Here is a 22,829-nt window from a genome sequence, read left to right as displayed (position 1 = left end):
GAAGATGTTCAACAGTAACTCCAGTTATGCAATAGTGGACTTTAAAGCACGTGGGCTGTTTGGAGATCACTTTATTATTCATTGTGCATTAGACGGAGGCGTATTTAGACACATACAGTAGTTAGACGGTGAATGTGTTGAGCAAGTGTTTGCTGTTGGCTTGTACACATTTGTCGACACAAGCACACATGGACTTTCACAGGGTACACAAAATGTCTCTCAAGTAAAATGGACTTGAAAATGTGGACTTTGTACTGTGTGTTATGTACATGAGTGGTGAATAATTCAAGACATTATTGTATTTTTTGTTTAATATTTCTATGGCTGAATTTTTTTTTTTTTTAAGTATATTTTGGGACATTTTTTGCCTTTATTTGATGAGAAAGACAGGAAATGGGGGGGTGGAGAGAGGGGGAATGACATGCAGCAAAGGGCCACTTGATGCAGGATTCAAACCGGGGCCAACTGCAGCGAGGACACTTCCCACTGCGCCACACAACGTCCCAGTAATCTTCCTTCAAAAAGAATCATTACCTGCAGCACAAGGGTAGATGTACTGTGTCTCAGCCTGGTCACCTGGGAGACAAAAGAAAATGAACAGACATGGAATACAAATATGAAATTTAAATACTTTCTTTATGTGTCCAACAGTTCAAAATGTAGTATTCAGCATTACAATTCAGACAACTGTTCTGTAACAGGGTTTATGGAGTGTGTAGGAGGTGTGAGTATGAGTTTTACTTGGCTGGTAGTAGTCATAGATCTTGACCACAGCTGGCTTCAGGTTCTGCACTGGGAGCTCCTGTACGAGCTGTAAGCTGTGGTTGATGGCTGTGTCCTTTGGTAACTGTTGGAGGAAAAACAGACAATAGGATCAGTAACACATCTGGAGAGCGTCCTCCATTGATCCCCACTGTGAATCCCTCTCACCTCCCGGAGGTAGACCATAACGTGGTCCTGCTTTTGTTCAACACGGTCCACCAGCTGGGCACCTTGGAGCTGTGAGGAGACGACACTCAGCTTCACCAACACATGAAAACTCATCAGTTTCTACTGAGCTTGAAGTTTTGTCTAATATCTCACCCGTTTCAGAGACTTTGGGTCTGGGGCAAAACCAGAAAGCATCTTGATGTCCAGGATCACCATGTTGGTGGTGGTCTCCTCTCCACTGTATCTGCAAGAGAACCATAAAAAGGTGATGTGATGACACCCCTTCACCCCGTTCTAAATAGGTCTAAAACATGCTCTATTTAACGCTTTGAGGCCTATGGTTGCAGTTTGGATGTTTGAGCTAGACAGTAACTTAAAACAAAAATGTCAAAAATATTCTTCTCTTGTTGTTTTAACTGAATCTGCCGGTCGATTACTTACAGTGACTTAAACTTCAAAGTGAGTTTGGGTCTTTGTGATCTGCTGGTGCACACGGCCTCAGGTTTGACCTCAACACTTAAGGTTGTGACGTCAGTTGGAGTTGGGATGTTGTAGTGAAGAGAAATCTGGAAAACAGACACAAAAGAATTCCCTTTAAACCTTGATCATTTGACTTTTCTGTATCAGTCCAGTGCTTCCAACCTTTGGACAGTGTCATATGGAGGACGTACATCAACGTATATACATTGTGTTGACTGACCTGCATTGAAGCACATGCAGTGCCCTTCACCTCCAGGCTGTACTTTCCTGTCACGTCAGGCAGAGTCTTCTCCTGGTAGAGCAGCTTGTTGTTGCGGTTTACATCAAATGTCAGCTGACCACTGGGGGACTGGACCGTCACTGCGATCGAACCCTCTGGACTGAAGACCAGAGTGGAGTACAGAGCCAGAGCCTGAAGAGCCACCACTGTGTCCTACAACAAGGTGACAGGTAAGAAACGGTACCAGATGATGCAGCACAGACCATATTTTCATCAGTGTCAGGTGTTGATTTTCACACAGATGTGAGGTCAGGAAGCTGCTCCATGGATGCGATTCATAGTTAATGGGCTGTAACACTGCTACAAACACTGACATCAAGTTGTGGAGGTACAGACTGATGTTGTTTCATCATACTTGCCCAGGAAGTATAGAACAGAAAAGTCCAGCTTAATGCTTTGGGCCATACCTGTGTGGAGGAGAAGCCTCCATAATGGTTCTGCTGGCCCGTCAACCATCTGACGATGCCAGAGGCGTAGACCAGGTCTTCAGTAGAGGGGGAGGCACTGAGTTTAGCCAGCATAACGTAGGAGCTGATCTCCACAGACAGAGAGGCTGATGTATCTGCTGCTGTCTGAGACCAGTGGAGGAGACCCCCTAAGAACAGTCGTCCACAAACAAACTGGTATGAGATGAGCTGCATTCACAGGGAGTGAGGCCAGAATGATCTCCTGTAGGAGGATGCTCACCCTGTTTGACTGCCACTGTGTCCAAGTGCTGCAGAAGCTGACCACGGGTCTCCATGTCTCCTGCCAGGGTGAAGACGTACGCCAGCAGAGCTGTAGTGTAGGTGTTGCTGAGGTCACCGATGGACTCTTTGAGGCAGGACAGGCTCTTCCTCATCACATCTTCCTAAAACAAATTAAAAAGAATAATTTGAAGAACCGGAGGCAGAGTTTTAGGACTCAGGGGAAGTCTTATTATAACCCTGGCACAGGTTGGCAGAGGTCAAGAAGCTCCTTGCTAAGATTGTCACGGTTTGAGTCTTAGTACCATGTACCATGTCTTGTCTTTGGTTCGGGAATCACTGGATTTCATCTCTGCTTTTTGCAGATGATGTTGTCCTGTTGGCTCCTTCGAGCCAGGACCTTCAGCATGTACTGGGACGGTCTGCAGCAGCTTGGATGAGAATCAGCACCTCCAAGTCAGATGCCATGGTTCTTGACTTGAAAAAGGTGGCTTGCCCCCTCTAAGTCGGAGGACAGCCACTGCCTCAAGTGAAAGAGATTACTATCTTGGGGTCTTGTTCACAAGTGAGGGAAGGATGGACTGACAGGCGGATCAGTGCAGTAATGAGGTCCTTGTACCGGTCTGTCATGGTGAAGAAGATTTACTGGTCAGTCTACGTTCCTGCCCTCACCTGTGAACTTTGGGTCATGACCGAAGAACTAGATCTCGGATACAAATGGCCGAAATGGGTTTCCTCCACAGAGTGGCTGGGTGCTCCTTTAGAGATAGGGTGAGGAGCTCTGTCACCTGGGAGGAGCTCGGAGTAGAGCCACTACTCCTCCACATCAAAAGGAGCTAGCTGAGGTGGCTCGGACATCTGTATCGGTTGCCTCCTGGACACCTCCCTGGGGAGGTGTTCCGGGCATGTCCCACCAGGAAGAGGCCCTGGACACCCAGGACACGCTGGAGTGTCAGGCCCAATTCCAATCCGACCCCTCACGGACTCACTGACTTAGAGGCGCGTTCACGGGAAGTCCGTGAGTGTGTGAGGGCTGTTCCATTGTCAGATCATCAAGTCAGTGAGTCAGTGAATGAGCCCTTACTGCCCCCTTACCGTAAGTCAGCACCGATGCTGACTTTGGGTAGGGGAATTACCCACAGTTCATAGCGTTGTGAAGTCAAACACATGAGATGCAGTCGGAACGCAAGTGTTAAAAAAAAAAAAAAGTAAATTAACACACGTAGTCAGAGAGAGCTCCGCCGCTCTCTTTATTGTTAATGGACAAGAGCAACAACCAAAAAAAAGAAAGAAAGAAAAAAAAAAAAAAAGAAGAAGTTTACTGTGATTATTGATGATGATTTGAGCAGATCTGATCCGGGAACATTTTGTTTTGAGTCCGTCCACCTCACACACCTTGTGCGTGTTGAAAGTACGGTAAATGATCGGCCCAAGACCGGAGTCAACAACATGTTGTTGTCAAGGTAACGTGTCGTGAGAAGTGCTGTTCCATTCATGTTTACAGCATCTGGACCCTCACAGACTCTCACACTCTGTCACTTAGAGCTGACGTCACTTTAGTCAGTGAGGGTTCAGGGCTTGAGTCTTTAGGGAACGGATTGGAATTGGGCCATAATGTCACTTGGCTGGCCTGGGATCCTCCTGGAAGATCTGGAGGAAGTGTCCGGGGAGAGGGAAGTCTGGGCGTCCCTGCTCAGACTGCTGCCCCCGTGACCTGGCCCTGGATAAGCGGAAGAGGATGGATGGATGGATGTCTTGTGCTCTTCCTTCTGTGCTTACCTCATGTGTCTAACCTGTGTTCGAATGCCTCATCTGTCTCATTTCCTCCTAGTGTATTTGACTTTGGTGTTTTTCCATTGCCCTTTGTTGGTTTGTCTGCGTTGGTTCCTGCATTAATGCTCAGTGTTGCCTTTGTGTTCCTGCCCATGTGTAATTTTAAGTTCCCCTGTTCAAAACCTACATCCCGACTTTATTAACCAACCAGAAGATGGACCCAGCAGAAAGTCACCTCCCCGAATGATGACCCCTTGAATTTTTTGCATATCAGGAGACCATACAAGAAGACTAGATCTCTCACCTGACGCTGCTGCCCAGTGACGCGGCGTTGCTTACACGGCCGCCATCTTGGCTCAGGCAACTCGCTCCCTCAGAGCATTAAGCCTATGGTGCATGTTCCACTATTATAACCAGAACTTAATCAGTTTTTGACCGATTTTCAAACGGTTTGGGTTGTGCTGAACATCAGGAAAGTAGTTTTGATACTACATACCAGTTTAAGTATGTAGTATTTAGTGATTCTTCTCACTACCCCTCATCCTTGGACTGGGTCCTTTCGCAGCCGATCTACCCCGCCAAGCCCCAGCCTCAATCTTCTCCTGCTGGACCACAGCCTTGATCCTCTTCAGCTGGGCTCCAGGCACATCCTGAGCTGAAAGCTAACGCCGGGTTCACACCGGACGCCGAAGCGCCGCGAATAGCCGCGGAGCGGAGTCCGCTTCCATTCGGCGCCCTCGTTAACTGGTGTTGTAGTTCAGACTAGACGCGGAGCGTCGCGGTCCTCTGCGGTCGGCTCGCGCCGTGGAGCGCCAGTTTCGGCGTCTGCTCTATTTTGTGCGCGAGCCGCGAGCAATCGCGTCAATCTTGGCAGGAAGTCACACATGAAACAACGAGAGAATCCGGTCAATTTTCAAAATAAAACACTTTTCAGAATAAAATACAGCGATTGACAAATGCGACCGTATTTATATTTGTCAGACTCTCAACAGAGAGCGAGAGAGATGAAAACACACACACACAGGATAGGGAGACACGGAGTGGGCAGGCTGCAGGGAGGAGGAGGGGGGGTCAAAACACACAAACAAACAGGGAAAGAGAGAGAGAGAGAGAGAGAGAGAGAGAGAGAGAGAGAGAGAGAGAGAGGCAGAGACGAGTTGTTGTAAAGTGAAGGAGGACGTGAAATTAATCTTGGAAGTGAAGTACAGGGAGTTGTGTGACCCACAGCACATGGTGTTATAATTATATGAGGTTATTTACTTATCCATGATGTAAAAAACACAGCTCTGAATGTGAGTGAACAACAGCTGAGGAGCAGAGGCGCTCGCGACCGCCGCGGAGAAATCAGCGTCTGGTGTGAACTGGAGGGACGCGGCTCGCGCGCGATTTCCGCGGCCGCTCCGCTTCGCGGCGCTTCGGCGTCCGGTGTGAACCCGGCGTAAAGGTGATCAAGCCTTTCAAGCCATGGCCCCAAGGCTTTGGAACGCCACCCCCCAGACCACATTACCCATTTTCAAGGCAAAACTAAAACCCACCTTTTCCGTCAAGCCTTTCAATAACCAATCTTCCCTCCAACCTTTTATTCTGACTGTCTCATGTTTTTGGTGTCTTCTGTTTCAGGTTCTGTTTTTATTGTTTCTGTGTTCTGTTTTATTGTTTTTTGTGAAACACCCCCAAAAAGTGCTACATATAAATAAAGAATTCTTGTAATTATTATTATTGTTAGTATTATTATTATTATACACAGGGGTGATTATATCAGGTACAACACTCCACATAAAATAGTCACCGGTAACTGGAAAGAGTACTCACATTAACTGACATGTTCATCTCCAAGAAGGAGGCAGTGATATAAGCACTGAGAGTGACTTCATCAGACACTCCTCCCTGTGGAGAGGAAGCATCATCATCATCATCATCATCATCATCATCATCATCATCATCATCATCATCATCATCATCATCATCATCATCATCATCATCATCACTCTGCCAGTTATGACTGAGTTGTGAAGGAATTATCATTTAATTGAACAAAATGTCACTCAGTGAAAGTTAATATTTTGAACCCCTCAGTATGACCCTGGCACAGGTGACATCAGCTCACCTTCATTCTGTTGTTAAAGAGTTTTCCTGACTTTTGGAAACAGCCATTTGTTTGTTGTTTACTCAGCAGCCAAGTCTTTGACTGTTGGATCTTTTCTGGGTCGATGTAGGTGAAAGACTGAGCTTTGGCAAAACATCTCATCACAAAAGCCGTCAGCCTTAAGAAATCACAACAAGGTTAGACGACAATGACACAGTGACTTTTTGATTATGTTGATGTTGAAATGTCACCAGATTAGTGGTTCAGTGGCATCACCATACGAGCCTTTGGTGTCAGAACTGTTTTAACATTGAACCTTGTGCTTCCCTAAAACATGTTTTCATTTTGTCATTATGGATTATTAAAGCAGATATCAGCTTCACGGCCGTTTCGGCTAATGCTGCGTTCAAGGCAGGCTTTTGAAACCGTAAGTTACAGCTTCAAGTCACAACTACGACTTGGTAGCGTTCCAGGTAACCCGTAGCTCGTGTTTTTACCATCCTGTTGTCTGTGAAAGTTCCCTATAACGGCCACTCGTAACTTCCGACCCGTGAACTCGTACCAGATCGAACTGGTATGACTTCACAGGAAGGAAAAACACAAAGTACGAGTTTCTTTGAACGCACCATGAGTTAGCAGCCCCCGCCCTTGTCAGGCATCAATTGGTCCTCGTGCTACGTCACCACATTCACGCGCATCCCTTGGCTGCACACACAGCCCTTCATGCCGTTCTCTCTCCTCATTGGATAACACTTGTATCCCACAAGGAAAATTTTCTCCTCGGGTTACAGCAGAGCAGAGTGACGGAGAGACTCGTGTTTAGGCTGAAATACTTCATGTAAGTGATTGCTGACGGAAAATAGGACTATTTAGGACTTATATTAACAAAAACATTCCACTGATATCTGCTTTAAGTGTAGATTGAAGGGCATGAAAGCAGTTTAACTGGTTTTTCACATGAAATAGGACTGTCCTCACCAAGTGTTTCCTTCTCCTTTGCCAAATGCGCTGTAGGCACCATTACTGTGTTTGTAGTTCAGCTGTCTCTGGTAGCCTGTGGAACAGTCAACACGTTTATTCCAGCTGTGATCTTTGATTTTAAGGTAACAATTCACCTGATTTGACTACCATTCCTTTTGTGGTAAGGTGAAGAGGGCCCGGGCAGGCTTCGAACTCCAGACTCCCAGGTAATAGTCATGCGCGCTAACCATTCGGCCAAAGGGACATCCCCTTGGCCAAGTAGCCAGGGCGCCTGATCAATTGGAGGCATAGTGACAGGACCCTCAAGTGTCACACTTTCTATATCATACAATGAACTGAGCTTTGTGAAAAAGCTCATACTGTGCCATGTTCAGGCAAAACTCTACAGCACCAGACAGCAGCAGAATCACCACACACTACAGCTCAAAGATCACCGAGGTTCATTGATCACGACCTGACCCAGACAAGTCAAGTTCAAGTGGTAAATGTGATGGAAAATATAATTCAATATAATTCGATATAAGAGGCAGAATAATGATCATGGCAGGTTTGAATTTCTGATTTTTCTGGTTTTCTTCAACATGAAGCTGACAGACGCTCACCGCTGCTCAGGAAGTTGGTGGCCTTCTCCAGGATGGCTGGGGTCAGCTGCTGTGTGTTTTTCAGGTACTGGAGGATGTAGATGTTGGGAGCCAGGAGCGCCATGTTCTGCTCCCCACATCCATACGGCATCTGCAGCAGCCCATCCAGGTTCTGCAGGGCTCGGCCCAAGATGTCGCCTGCACAAAAACACTGACTCACTCAAGACTGAACATGAAAACAAACCTGATTTTAAAAAGACAATCAGTGACGGTCAGAGTGGTTTACCCAGGACTGATAGTGAAGCACGGGCAGATCCAACAATCACATTCTCAGGGAGCTGTAAGTCTATTTCCTCTGTCAAAGCCTCTCCTGTGTACAGACGGAGAAGATTAACTCAAACAGCACTCAGGACCAAAACAAACAAGTCAATTAGATTTAATGGATGGTTGCTATTTTTTTTTAGAATATGCAAATATGATGGCATCAACTAAATCCACCTTTAGGACACAGCATCCAGTTGTGGGTCTTTATCATCTCAGTTCCTTCAGCCTGAAAGAGAAGGACGGAGGAAATGAAGAAAATGTTTTTGGTTAACTTTTGTCATTGTTTTAAAGGCACCAACCTTTACAATGAGGGATCGTGTGACCACATCGATACGACCTCTGTCCGGCACATTCACAATCTCATTGTTACATAAAGCTTGGGAAGCCACAGCCTCAGCAGACACAGTCACATTCACAGCCCCTAAAAAGATCAACAAACACTGTGAGAAGCAGTCTGTAAACTTTTCATCTGTCAACATCAGAGTGGAATAAAGTTTGACCCTCACCTAAGGACGAGGGGACCATCGTCCATCTGAGGGTCTTGCGCTCACTGCCACACAAACAGGATGTGTACTGGTCACTAGAGAGCGGGGTGAGGGTGTAATCTAAGGAGGGCGCTGGAGTCACAGTCACCTGTTCAACAGAGACAACATTACAGTTTAGAACTGAAGATACATCCCAGGTAACTCAAATGTTAACAAATGCTGTTCATTTCAATGTTATTTGTTTTCATCAACAGCTAAAGGTAAATATCTTCAAGAACAAAAATGTTTGTCTCTTTTGTGTTACCATGATGCACTTGGACAGGTAGTTGAAGACGGTGGCCTTCAGTTCAAAGTGCTCCCCCCTGATGATGGAGTAGGGCAGGGTGAGCTCCAGGAAGAAAGGCTGGAAGACGGTGATCTCTTTACGAGGAGCCAAGCCAAAACCCTGAGGGGACAAACAGAAAGCCTCCGTCTCCCAGGTGGTGATGGTGTCTGGGACGGTGAAGGACACGTCCTTTGTTCCAGATTCTCTGGATCAACAGATATACACACAGGTACATGACGTCAGAAACTCACTGTTTATCTTTAAGGGAAATCAGGCATTATTTATCATAAGCCACTTTCCCACTAGCGCAGGGGTCGGCAACAGGCGGCCTGCGGGCCGAATGTGGCCCGCTGAACCTTCCAATGTGGCCCGCGACTGAGTTCTAATAGTTTACGTACTGTATTTCTCGGTCTCTGTGCCTACAGACGCCTGTAAGTCAATGCGAAGGGACACAGAAACACGTGTCCCAGCGCATTGTTGTGTGTGCCTGTGAGACGCTGCACTGGGATAATGAAACGCCCAGGTAACATGCACAAATGTTTGGGGAGCCGGCTGGACTGCAGGGTTTTTCCTGTCTGTCTGTAAAGGCTATGGGTGATTTTGGCCTTGGTCCAACCGTGTGTACATCAGGGGGCCGTTCGTCTTTGGCGCGCGCTCAAACCCATTCAATGTAGACGTGTGTCATGTGTGCTCCCAACTCAAAAGCCGTAGCGGCGCATATTTGATGCAACGCATGTTTTTCCGTGCAAGTCCGCGGCGCACAGTTGCACGCGGTTGCATGGACCTGCTTCTCCCCCAGTGTTGTGTCCCGGTGCCTTCGGCCTGTGTCTCTCCTAAAGTTTCCCACTGAGCTCTGCCTCGTTTGAAAGGTGAATGAAGCCCGTGAAAGACGTCGCCTCTGAGATGTAGAATGTGTTATAGAAGAGAAACACACGTGTCAGCACCAATGACTTGAGAACGGACCTGCCCTGTAATGGTCAGCCTCCTTTCATATTTAGGCTGAAAATCACAGGGCATGTCTCAGGATACAAGCCAGCAGTGTAAAGCTCCAGCAGCATGATATGTAAATGATGATATGATGGGCTGTCAAGATTTTAAATTTTATATCATACAAAACACCAAAGATGTGTATAAATAAAAATTATGTGCACAAGAGAAATAAAAATATAAACAGCCAAATTATTAAGCAAAAAGGTGAATTTAATTTCAATCTAGGCCGTCCGGCCCTCGGGGTGTCTGTTGAGAAAAATTCTGGCCCTTCGACAAATATAGTTGCCTACCCCTGCACTAGCGGGTCGACGCGGGTTCTTTAAACGCGGGTCGACCCCGAAGAATCCCATTAGGGGAAAGTTTCGAAAAAGACCCAAATATATCCCATTTATACGCCTATTAATTTCATTTCATTTATTTAGATCTCCATTAGCTTTGGCAAAGGCCATCGCTATTCTTCCTGGAGTCTACTTTCACAGATGAACTGTCCATTGCAGTCGATAAATACAAAAACACATCACACCATAAACACAATAACAACATCCATAACCACTACAACTCACCACGATCTACAAGACAAAACAAGACAAAACAGCAAAACATAAACAATACAAACAATATATACATATTACTGGACCTTATTCATTTCCACAGTGTAGCTATTAACCATAGTTGTGAAATAATCAGATGTTTAAAGACATTCGTTCCTCATAATTACATTAACTTACAGACAGTACCCAATACACAAGCAGACTGAAGATATTTCAAGTAAATCAGACAAATACTAATTAATTGTGCCAAATAGCTTCAGCTAGATAGACAGTTGTTTAACTAATAAGTGTTCTTTCAGTAGCTCTTTAAATCTGTATTTGTTATGTTCTTGGATGATATGTCGTGGTAGAGCATTCCATATCACCATGGCCCTATACATTACCGTGCTTTTCATCTTGTTTGTTTTTACTTTGGGTAAGGTGAATTTACCCTCCGTAGCATGTCTTGTTTTATAACAATGCTCATCTGAACTGAAAGACAAACGTTTATATAGAACCCTTGGCAATTTGGTCACAGACAGTCTTCTAATAACAGCTGCTACTGAGGCAGTAAATCTGTTCTTAACATTCAACCAAGAAAGACAGTTATGCATTTTATCAACATTGGTTTTGTATGGACAGCGCAACAAATATCGTGCTGCCTTGTTTTGAGCAATTTGCAGTTTCTTTATAAGTGATGAAGCAGCACACGACCAAACCTCCGAACAATAATCGAGGTGTGATAACACAAGGCTCTTAATTACACTTCCCCTTACATTTACAGGTAACAAGTCACATCTTCTTATCGCCGACAGACTCCTGCCCATTTTATTTATTACTTTCTCAATATGTTTTGCCCATGTTAATTTACTATCGAATATTATTCCTAGAAGCTTGGTTTCGTGCACTTGTTCTACAATCACATCATTCACATATAGCTTCAGTTTTGGCTCATTTGTTAACATATTTTTTGTCCCAAACACAATGCTATTTGTTTTAGAGGTATTAAGAACTAATTTATTATCAACTATCCATTTCACCACTGCTTGAAGTTCCTGATTTAACACACTGCTAAGTTCCTCTATTGTGGTTTTAGCTATATATATTGTCGAGTCGTCTGCATACATTGAAATTTTTGCGTCTTTTAGGGCCAGTGGTAGGTCATTGGTAAATATTGAATATAGCAAAGGACCAAGACTACTACCCTGCGGGACGCCACAACCAATCACTTTTGTCTCAGACAAACTTCCGTTAAAACAGACTGTCTGTTTCCTGTTTTTCAAGTAGCTCTCTAGCCATCGAGTTGCATTCAAGCTGAAACCATAACATTCTAATTTCTGTAACAACAAATTATGATCAATAATATCAAAAGCTGCACTGAAATCTAACAGTACTGCTCCAACTAAATGTCTATTGTTAATTTCTTGAAGCCACTCATCAGCCATTTGTGTGAGTGCTGTGGCAGTGGAGTGTTCCTCCCTGTAAGCATGTTGATAGTCAGTATTCAAATCATTAGATGCAAAATAGTGCTTTATTTGATTAAAAGCAATTTTCTCCATTATTTTACTCAGAGCAGGCAGCAAACTTATTGGTCTGCTATTTGAGGTACAGAAAGATACAATAGGATTCTTAGGTAATGGAATGATTTTTGCAGTTTTCCATGCCTGAGGAAAAATACTTTTCTTGATGCTTAAATTAAACACATGACAAATTGGTACGGAAATTAGGTTAGCTACCAGTCTGAGCAATTTCATTCATTTCATTATTTTTCTCACATGAATAGGGTAATATTTTTAACCTTTAGATATCTCCAGTTGATCACTTACATTAAAGGGACAATGAGGAGTTTCTATTTGGTCATAAAAAAGTCTCACATTAATGTGGATGAATCTACGCTACCCACACTTGTTAATGGCTCCATTTTCGATAAATATATCGTTTTGTCTCTATCGTTATTTTGTTTTTTTAATTAATGGTGGAAATGCTGGGCGAGCTGACCAGCGTTTCCTTACTTTCGGTTTTGCGGACGCTGCCCGGCGGGTCATGGGAATAACGCCGCCGAATCGCTGTTTATGGTCGGAACTACGACGGTATGTGATCGTCCTCGAACCTCTGACTACAATTCTTGATGAATGAATGAAAACATGAGTCTGTCTTGCGCCGGTCCAAGAATTTCACCGCGCCTGCGGAGGCTCATGGTAAATGTAGTATGAAAACACTTCGCTTTCCAAAACTCCTCGTGGTTCCTTTAAGACAAACAAAAAATGTATTACAAGTTTTTTGAAATTCTTTGTTAACATGAGAAAAATTGCATCAATTTGCATAAATCCCACCATTTTGACGGCACGATATATAAAGTTGCTGTGGTGGTACCGGCATGAAAATTGGAATGAGTTGACTTCATCAGTCAATCGACAAGAAACCACTTTAAATTTCAAGATGTCTGCAATTTTCAAGATAGCCACATCCTTAGTAGAGCAGGTATGACATGAGCAAACAGTGCATAATCCAATTATGTATGGCTAATCTGTACAACACCTGATCTAAACATTGGGTATATACTGTACAGCATATGGCAGGTGAAAATGTCTTGTTCAATCTTGTTAACATATTACAGTTAAAAAACTTAATATTAAGGTCTGAATGGAACCCATGTAGGCTATCAGGTGTTGTATGTATGCAAATTAGGATTACGTAAATGGATTATGCACTGTTTGGTTATGTCATACCTGCTAAGGATGTGGCTATCTTGAAAAATTGCAGTCATCTTGAAATTTAAAGTGGTTTCTTGTCGAGTGACCGATGGAGTCAACTCATTCCAATTTTCATGCAAATTTTCTCATGTTAACAAAGAATTTCAAAAAAATTGTAATACATTTTTTATTTGTCTTAATGTAAGTAATCAACTCAGTAATTTTCATGGAGATATCTAAAGGTTAAAAATGTTACCCTATTCACGTGGGAAAAATAATTAATAGTCGTAAATGGGCTATATTTGGGTCTTTTTCTAAACTTTTCCCTAATGGGATTCTTCTGGGCTTTTTTTCCCTCATTCAGGACATGTTGAGGATACAAAATCAGTCGAGTTTGCTTCTGTTGCAATTTGTTCAACGTTGACCCCTTTTTGGCCTAAAATTACTGGACTTATAACCAACACATTTTATTTAAATTCATGAGCTTTTTGCTGGTTTGTTGCAAACACACACTGACCCACCTGTCACTTACGGCAGAACTTGTCATCAAAATTCACCTATACAGTCTTCAATTTGTTAATTGCTGCAAAAACTGCTGTTTTTTTTTTTTTTACCTTTAATTCACAGTACAGTTGAGAGAGACAGGAAATAGTGACACTGCCCCCCTGGAATCAAAAGTGATGAAAGGTGACTTCATCCACCTCTTTGAGCTACTCAACAGAAGAGGAAGATCTGCTCTCATCTCAGGCCCAATCCACTCATTGGATCACAGAGTTGGACATTTCTGCAGGATCCTCAGTCTTCATGCCTGGCTCCAGAGTCCAGGTTGTCTCTCCCTCAAACATTTTTTTCATAATGTGTTTCAGGATTTTAGCTGAGCTGCAGGTTTTCTGTCATTTACCTGTTTAGTTTGTCTCTTTATCTACAACTCTGCCAGTCTTATTGTCATTCTAATGTTTTGATTTTATCGCTCCTTATTGGATTTTACTTTCTTGTTTTTAACCATTATCTTAATTTTCTCTGTTAAGCACTTTATGTGCAGATTTACAAATAATTTAATGAGTGAATGTTTGTTTGAACAGATGCTCAGTGCTCACCCAACGTCCACCAGGTCCCATATCCAGGTCTCAGGGAAAAAACTGCGGATTGTTTTGAGAGGATTCTCTTCCTCACCACCCCTGCCGAAATCTGCAGTGAAAACACCACATGATATTTGACAAGAGGCAAAGGCCAAAATGTGAAAAATTAAATAATCATGACAGAACAAAAAATGTTACCCGAGTACGCTATCATGTGGCATTCAGGCAATTTAATCAGCAAATTAGCTGCCATCTTCAGTCCTAGTCTCTAGATAATCCAACAACACAGACCAGAGATCAGTGACAACTTGCTTAAATGGTCATCAAAAAACACTGTAACGGGTCTTAATTTTGTAGGTAATTGAAAATGTTGCGTATGAATTACCTTGAAAACCATATATGCGTCATCTTCGTGTCCCGTATAGTAGTAGCATTCTTCTTCAACATCCAGGAGCTCATCTGAAACAATGGGTGCTGTTCTGAATGGCAACAGGTCAAATATCTGAAAAAGAAGAGTGCAGTTACTAAACTAGACTCATACACACATTTAAATGCCTGCCTAGATGTAACAGTGCCTGAGCATTGACCATGTGTGTTGTTTCTCTCTTGGGCTGCTAATGTGAGACGTAACAGTTTGTCTTTCCTGTTGTTCCCTGGTTGTTGACAACAAGTACAGGGCGGCTGGTTGACAGCAGCATTTACCCTCTCAGCATTCAGAGTCTTCCCCGGCTCCAGGATGAGGACGCTCTGGTCGACAGCACTCACTCCACAAAGAGAGTTTGGTTGGGTCGTCAGCTGCATGGTGGTCTCCTCTCCTGGGACGGCTGAGGACGGAGAAAACTCCAGAGACACCTGACGGAGACAAATCCATCTTGTTAACGTGGCAACAACATGTATCATGTTTCAACTTGATTTTCTTTGAAGACTTCAGGAGTTAGTGCCAGTGGAGAGAAAACCAGACCCTTTGATTGATTTCTGAGCGAATATGTACTTCTGAGAGAGTTTCAATAGTACTGTGTTCACATTAACACAACAGTGCTTGTGCTCCTCTTATGATTATTCTTTAATCGTGTACTGATATACATGGTACATCTTCTTAAGCCAGACCCAAATGACTTCATATCTGTTCATTAATTTGCTTCAGAAAACAAAACTGAGCTCTGACCACAGAGAGAGCTTAGTTTATACCATGAAGACAACAAATGCAGCATCTGGGTTGGGATGATTAATACACCCTGACAAAAAGCTTGTCAAATCTATTTTACCTGTTGGTCTTCCTCCTATACTGACCTTGTTGCTGAAGCACTTCTCAGTATCGAAGTTGGCACTGGTGGCAATGACTTCTTCATTGGGAAAGACGGCATAAGTAATGACCTGGATGACTGGAGCCGTCTCTGGAGACACTTCCAGCTGAAAGGTCAATGTGCCCTGAGTCACTGCAATAACAAGCCAACTGTTATGAACACTGATCAACTACATGACTCCATATGTCAATCAATGTCAATTGAATGTTGTCCATAGAGATTGACTTCATGCAGTGTCCTTCACACCATCTGAGCCACTAAATCTCCAGTTTACAAAAGCAAGAATAGGCAAGGCCAGAGCGGCCTTCCTACAACTCAAAAACATCTGGCGCTCCAGAGAGATAAAGAAGTGACTAAAATAAGATTCTTCAACTCAAACGTAAAATCTGGCCTGTTCTATGGAGCCGAGACCTGGAGAATGCTGAAAACCACAATCAGCAAAGTGCAAACCTTCATAAACAGCTGCCGAAGAAGAATTCTGAAGATCTACTGGCCAGACAAGATTACAAACGAGGATACGTGGGCAAGGACGCACCAAACACCGAAGAAGATGGAATTGGATAGGACACACACCTCGGAAACCAGCATCTTACAGTATTTCATTTCATTTCATTTATTTGTTTATTTGTAACGGGACTCTGCGTATTCATGAACATCCAAGATGTAAATACACCAGATTTAGCTCTAGGATAATTTCCATCCGTAGTCCCGCGGTTCACACAACAACAATTGTACAGAGATGAAGATAAGAACAACGTACAGCATGGTACAAATACCATGTCACAAAACCACCAGACAGGCTCTAACTTGGAACCCACAAGGGAGAAGAAATAGAGGCAGGCCCAAAAAAACCTGGCGGAGAGATCTGCAGGCAGAAACCAAACAACTGGTCGCAGATTGAAAAGAAAGCCAGTGACCGAGTGCTCTGGAGGTCCCTTGTTGATGGCCTATACCCCAGTAAAAGGGGTGTCAGGCGTAACTAAGTAAAGTATGTGTTACTCACCAGAATTATCTTGAACTTCAACCTTTTTAAATCCTTGCATGATAATGGCTCCTCTGGATAAGACCTGCAGGATTTGAGAGAAAAGAACTTCATTGTTCCCTGCACACATTACAAACTGTGTGTATGTTCATCATATTTGTCATGAAAACATTACAATGGTACACTGAGACAGTGTTCACCCGTCACTCACCAGATAGATCACGTCCACAGAGCCCTGTTTCTCTCCCACTACTGTGTAGCTGATGGAGATCTCTTCTTCTCTGTCACAGCGAAGTGGTTTATCCTTTCTATTCACCGTCAAGGAACTGTCTTCTGGGACGTGTACATATTTACAGTCCGGACAGACCGAACCTTCTCCATACCAATAGTAGGGTTTTTTATAGTTAGGAGAATCTGTTTTCTGTATATTCTTTACCTAGCACATAAAAGAGAAACACTGTAAATGAGCTACAATAAAGATTTATATTAGTTTATGTTCTAGGTTTTCTGAACTGAGCCGAGGCCAAACGTGTACCGTAATTTACACAAAATCATTACTTTCAATCCTTTACATCTATACTCTTTGATTTAGCTGGTCTAAATTTGTATTTTCTTTTGAGTCTGACACAGCTACAGATCAGAAACACTAAACAACAACTGTTTTCGGTTTGCATAATAATTCTCCTGGATTACAGGCTGTAGTTTCCATACAACTTCTTACTTACCTCCAGAAAGATGTAGTCATCACGGTTGGCTGTGCTCAAGGAAAAAGCAGCGATACCATCATGATCAGTTGTGACGCTCTGCACTAGACGTGCTGAAGGTCGGTGTCTCCCCTCATATATGTAGAGCACCATGTCAGGAAGGGGTTCATCATTGTAGTTAACTGCTTTAACCTTTTGGAGGACCAAAGTTGATGTTACTGCAAATGTACAAGACTTGAGATTCACTGTTTATGACTCAACACTAAAAAAGAAAAGACAGTTTGAACTTACTTTTCCCTCAATATTTGATCTATTGTAATAACTCGAAGGTGTGTCAATGAAGGACAGGGTCCCAATTCGACAAGAAAGGCTTGTAGTCTTGAAATGCGAAAATGAAATACCTGCAATAAAGCCTCATTGTTACTGTACAATAATTTGTTTAAATATATACAATTTAAAAAGACAGCGTCCAAACACTTACCAGTCCCCTCTTCCTCTGCTGTGGCCATTACATCCCATTGGTACGACACCATCTCTGGTTGTAAGTTTGTGAACATGGACATCTTTAGGGTAAAAGTGGCACAGCCGGTCTGGTCAGTCTGTAAGATAATAAATATGTTCCATGACGTGGAGTTAGACAATGCTCATCACTGATCAATGACCAGTGTGGTTTAGTGAAAACACAAGAGTGTGTGTGTTGGTGATTGATGATGATGGGGCGTGAGGGTTGGCCTGCTCTGTGTGTGTAGTTAAAGTTGGGTTTTACCTGGGGAACAAAAGCTGCGGAGACTTTCTCTGCCAGGTTTTGTCTGGTTAAGTCTGCAGTGCTTTCTTATCAATTATCATCACAGGCGTCATCATGTGTATATGCATATCCCACTTCAATACCGCCCCATTAATTCATGCCTTGGATAAATTAGCCACAAACACAACATCAATTTCCATTGTTGCGCAGATGACACACAGCGATATGTCCCGACTGTTAAGTCCCGGATCTTCCAATGTCCTGTCCATCCTGTCCTGAAAACAAATCCTGAATGTCCTGTAATTTTCTCAAACTAAATGACTCCTTTCCCCCTCAGACATAGAGAAAGTCATTCATGTAATCTCACTGGCTACCTGTGAGTTTTAGGATAGATTTTAAGATTTTATTGCTTGTTTTTAAAGCCCTACATGAATTTGTATCTCCCTATGAGCCTGATCGCTGCCTGAGATCCTCCAGCAAGGGCCTACTTGTTGTCCCAAAATCCCATGTTATCTCAAAGGGTGACCAGGCTTTTGCAGTCCGTGCTCCCCAACTTTGGAACTCTCTCCCCTTGGATCTCAGACAGGCAACCTTTGTATCTTCTTTTAAATCCCTTCTTAAAACTCACTTTTATCGATTGGCCTTTCCCTTTTCCTCCTGTAACCTGATTGTACTGTATTTGCTGCTGGTTTTATTGTACCCTTTTATAATAAAAGAAATTAAGTTATTATTATATTGTAGAAAAAGAGAAATAAAGCTGCTGCTATAGTGACTGTACCTGCTGTGTCACAGGGGGGAAGCAGTGGGGCTTTCGCCTCCTGTTATGGTGCTTTAAATGTTGGCAGACCTTAATTTCAACAGTGCCTGGCACAGGTTGTCCATATGTATACCTGGTTAGACACAAATAAACATTTTTATACTGAAAACAATTCATGCATTCACCAACCTAGGTGTAATCTGCCATCTGTTCAGACAGGTACTTACCTTAGACACACTTCAGCTTTGAATTCCTCCTGTCCAATGTTTATTTTTTCAGGTACTTTCATTTTCACATCAAATTTGGGCAAAACTGGGAAAAAATAGTCTTGTTGTCAGCATCCTTGCTTAAATCCAAATCATGAGCAGTAAAAACTGAACAGTAACTAACTTACCATATTTCTCCACCTTGAAGCTGTGAGATGTTTTCTGTCCATCAACTGATGCCACAATGTGATAAGCTCCTTCACTGGCCTCAGAGTTTAAGGAGTAAGAAAGCTGCAATATTTTACCATTTGAGTTTTCATTGAGCCACTGTCCAATCCTGTTGCTGTTAGAGTCCTGTTAAAGAACAGAAATGCATCATAATCCTCTTTTAATTTACTACATATAATGATACTGGTGATGATTTATTTCAGTTTGCTTTACTTTATTTCTTGACAAATTGTTTATTCTTCAAGTGTAAAATGTCCGGCCGTTGTCATTTTCACATAGTTTCAGTGGCCTCAGAGTTTTCAGGCCCTTTCACTGTTTTTTGTTTGCTTGTTTGTTTGTTTTGTGTAGATTTTATTGTTTTACATTGGTAAAATTATTACAGTTTTCTCCATCATCAATCTACACTAGATATTCCACAATGAATGAGTGAAGAAATATTTGTAGACTGAATTATTCTGGCCCAATGTTGTGTCAGGAAAATCCTACTGAAAGTTTTCCTGAGATGTGGCTAGAACTTGTTTGGAGTACACTTGTGGCAAATTGTATTGCATTAAATGAAACATGTTACATTTTTAATGCTAAGTCTTACCTTAAGTTCAATGACATTGTACTGTAAAAAGGGAGAGAAAAGTCATTAACATGCATTAGCCATCATCCAACTAATGGTTTCCTTTCAGTGAATAAAAAGTGACTTTCAGACACTACTCAGGTTGTTGTCTCTACACATTGAGCACAATACACACCACCTTCCAAATACACTGTGGAATATGATGACACAGACTGAAGTTCATAATCCTTATTATATTTATACATATTCATCCTTCAAACATGTTAATATAGACCAGCTTAAAACATTTTTCCCAGCGGTCAAATCAAAGGTTCTCTTAAAATGATCGATTGTGGGGTTTTCCACTTGAATCTGTGCTACAGAATGAGTATGGATAGTGTGGTGTATTGCTTTACCACATATTCTATTTACCAGCTAGTGATTGTATGGTAACTATGTTCATGATCTATGTTGGCTAGATCTATGTGTAACCAGACCAGGTCAAGGTGCTGCGCGCATTGTTCAGTGAAGTAACATGGCTGAGTAAACAAGCAATGAACAGAATGTCGGCCTCCCTCTCGTTCATACACCACAGATAGGGATAAATTAATTCATCTCAGTGTCCTGGGTCCTGGTTGGCCTACTGAGCCAAAGACACATCAGCAGCTGATACTCTCGTTCAACGAGGCATGAATTAAAACCTGCACTGTTAGCATACTGCCTTACAGACACTGTGGTTTGTGAGTGAAGTATAAAAGAAAGGAGAGACTGTTCCAACACTCACCTGTTGACTCACAGCTCTAAACCTGCTGTCCAGTGCAATGACTCTGAAATGTACTGAGAAAAATCCAGGGAGATTAAATTGGGTTTTTACAACTTCTCCTCTATCTTTTTTACATTAGAAACACATATCACATTACATTGAGGTTACCTGTTTGTCCAGGGAGGTAGATTGGCTTATCTGTTTGAACAAATGTAATTGGTTTATTGACTTCGATCTGGACTTTCCTGACTTCTTTAGAGTAAAATGTGTCGCCTCGTACCTCCACCTCGAACTTCTGTATGTCGTGATTCTGCACTACAGGAGCCTGTGAGAGAAAGTTAAGCATTAACTCCAGAAAAACCATTAAACTGATAATCAAAGCCTTTGTCAAGAACGGACCGTAAACTGAGTGCAGGCATGAAACTCTTCACTGGATGTTTGTGAGAGAAGGGTTATGTTCTTGTCTTTGGAGAGGAGTGTGACGGTCATGACCACAGTCTCGTTGGGCTGCAGTAGACTCGCACAGAATTGAGTTTCAGCTCCAGCTTTAATAACTGCAGGAACAGCCACCATGTAGTGCCTGTAGACACAGAGACATTCAGCAAACAGGATGATCTTGTACTTACTGAAATGTGGCATCTCTTCAGTGAGCAGCGCAGCTCAACTACACACAAGCTGTTGAAAGGTTTTCTGATGGACCGGGTGAACTTACAGCTTTGCCATCGTCCAACCCACACACACAGAACTCAGGCAGACAAACAGTCTCCATGTCTTTATCTGTGTCCCAGAGAGATCCATGACTGACTGAGATGAGCTCAGAGCCTGTGTTAACCAGCAGAGCCATCCTCTTCGTATTTATGTATCTATCATGTTAATCATTCATTTACAAACAAAACCAAAATTTCAGAGGATGGGGCTGGGATTGGCAGCCCATCTATTTGTTCAGACATCACGTGTTTTGCTAGTTTCATATTAACTGTAGATTCCTGACAATAATTGTTTGTGTAAGTGTTTGAGATGTGATCAATGATGATTCCTTTGAGCCCCTATAATCAACCATTGATTATATACTGTAGTAATTATTCTTCTTTATCTACCACTTCCATGACCAAGTAGTTCCGACCAAGCAATTTTGTTGGATAAAACAGAAGATATTACCTCTATAGCTGCGTTTCCACTGCAGGAGTTCCTGGTAAAAGGATGGGGTAGGAACTTCTACAGGAACCATCCTCTCACTTGGCCCTCTAGGTGGCCGTGTCTCCACTGCAGACAGGAACCACCGGGGTCTTATGGCGACGTGCGGCAGTTTTAATTATCGCAAGCTAACCCTAACCGTTGGTCTTTTTGGCAACAAAATCCTCACCGGTCTTAGCAAAATGCCGTCATGCTTGTTCACAGTGTGTGGGGAGAGCAGTGGGAGAAAATTCAGCGAGTTATGGCGTCACCACATTCACGCGCATCCCTTGGCTGCACACACAGAGAGGACCGCCCCTTTATGCCGTTCTCTCTTCTCATTGGATAAAGGTTGTAGGATACAAGGAAAGTTTTACAGCAGAGCAGAGTGACTGACAGACCCGTGTTTCAGACCAAACACTCTATGTAAGTGATTGCTGTCTACAGGGCTCGACAGTGCGACTGTTTTGCTCACATTTGCGAGTTGATAATATCCCGTGCAAATAAAAAATTGCATTCAGTCGCATCAGTGCGACTCCGACAGAAACTGTAGTACATGCACCGCTTTGCATGCTGTTTAACGTGAGCAGTATTTTCCCCCCTGCCTGTTTGGTGATTTTGGCCGCCGCATTGATTAAAGCTTGTGTACATCGGGGCCGTTCAGATGTAACGTCTTTTCCGCACATTACTTTCAAGGTAGACGCGCGTCATGCACGCCAAGGCGACACCGTAGCAGCGCACATTCGGTGCGAAGCGCTTTTTTTGTCGTGCACGTTCGACCTGTGTCTCTCCTACTGTTTCACACGGAGCTCTGCCCCGTTTCTGCCCCCTTAGGTGGAAAGACGTGGCCTCCGAGGCTACCACGGAGCTATCAAAAAAATAAATAAAAAAACGCTTGTCGCAGTGAGAACAGCTGACATGTGGTCACAGTCTCACAGTGCAACATTCATATAAACTTCAACCTCAAAGCTCCCTGTCTGACCTGTCCCTGAACATCACACAGGGGCAACATGGAGCCGTTTGTGTGACAGGTTGTTGAGTTTTATTAATGTTAAAACATTATTAAAAGGAAAAATGTTTGGTGTTTTTATTGTTCTCAAATGTAAAAATGGGTCATGTTGGACCCTCAGCATTATTTAAGGCTTAAACAGCCTGCTACTTAAACATTTTTCATTGTGCTCCTATAAAATCTTAGTG

At 43.0% G+C, this 22,829-nt stretch overlaps 1 protein-coding gene across 1 annotated transcript; it reads right to left on the bottom strand.

Annotated features, from left to right (window-relative positions):
- Window positions 1-56: 56 nt before the first annotated feature.
- LOC310995824 (alpha-2-macroglobulin-like) lies at window positions 57-21,285 on the bottom strand. Its single transcript, XM_083984975.1, has 35 exons — window positions 21,172-21,285; window positions 20,859-21,039; window positions 20,628-20,784; window positions 20,481-20,533; window positions 19,739-19,759; window positions 19,110-19,275; window positions 18,943-19,027; window positions 18,737-18,848; window positions 17,695-17,812; window positions 17,505-17,614; window positions 17,235-17,405; window positions 16,721-16,945; window positions 16,531-16,594; window positions 15,514-15,659; window positions 14,926-15,075; window positions 14,609-14,725; window positions 14,422-14,491; window positions 14,242-14,332; window positions 8,911-9,136; window positions 8,628-8,754; window positions 8,421-8,542; window positions 8,296-8,347; window positions 8,084-8,167; window positions 7,819-7,995; window positions 7,214-7,289; window positions 6,257-6,413; window positions 5,962-6,036; window positions 2,378-2,540; window positions 2,098-2,285; window positions 1,631-1,843; window positions 1,372-1,496; window positions 1,084-1,174; window positions 931-999; window positions 742-847; window positions 57-576 (listed from the first exon to the last, which is right to left on the bottom strand). Exons 1-35 carry the CDS (start codon window positions 21,255-21,257, stop codon window positions 518-520), a joined length of 4,233 nt encoding a protein of 1,410 aa, XP_083841101.1. The 5' UTR covers window positions 21,258-21,285; the 3' UTR covers window positions 57-517.
- Between the last annotated feature and the right edge of the window lie 1,544 nt (window positions 21,286-22,829).

This window comes from Trachurus trachurus (assembly GCF_905171665.1).
Source record: "Trachurus trachurus genome assembly, chromosome: 13".
Taxonomy (NCBI): Eukaryota; Metazoa; Chordata; class Actinopteri; order Carangiformes; family Carangidae; genus Trachurus; species Trachurus trachurus.
Note: the sequence above shows the minus strand (reverse complement) of the source record. Positions and strands in the feature narration are given on the sequence as shown.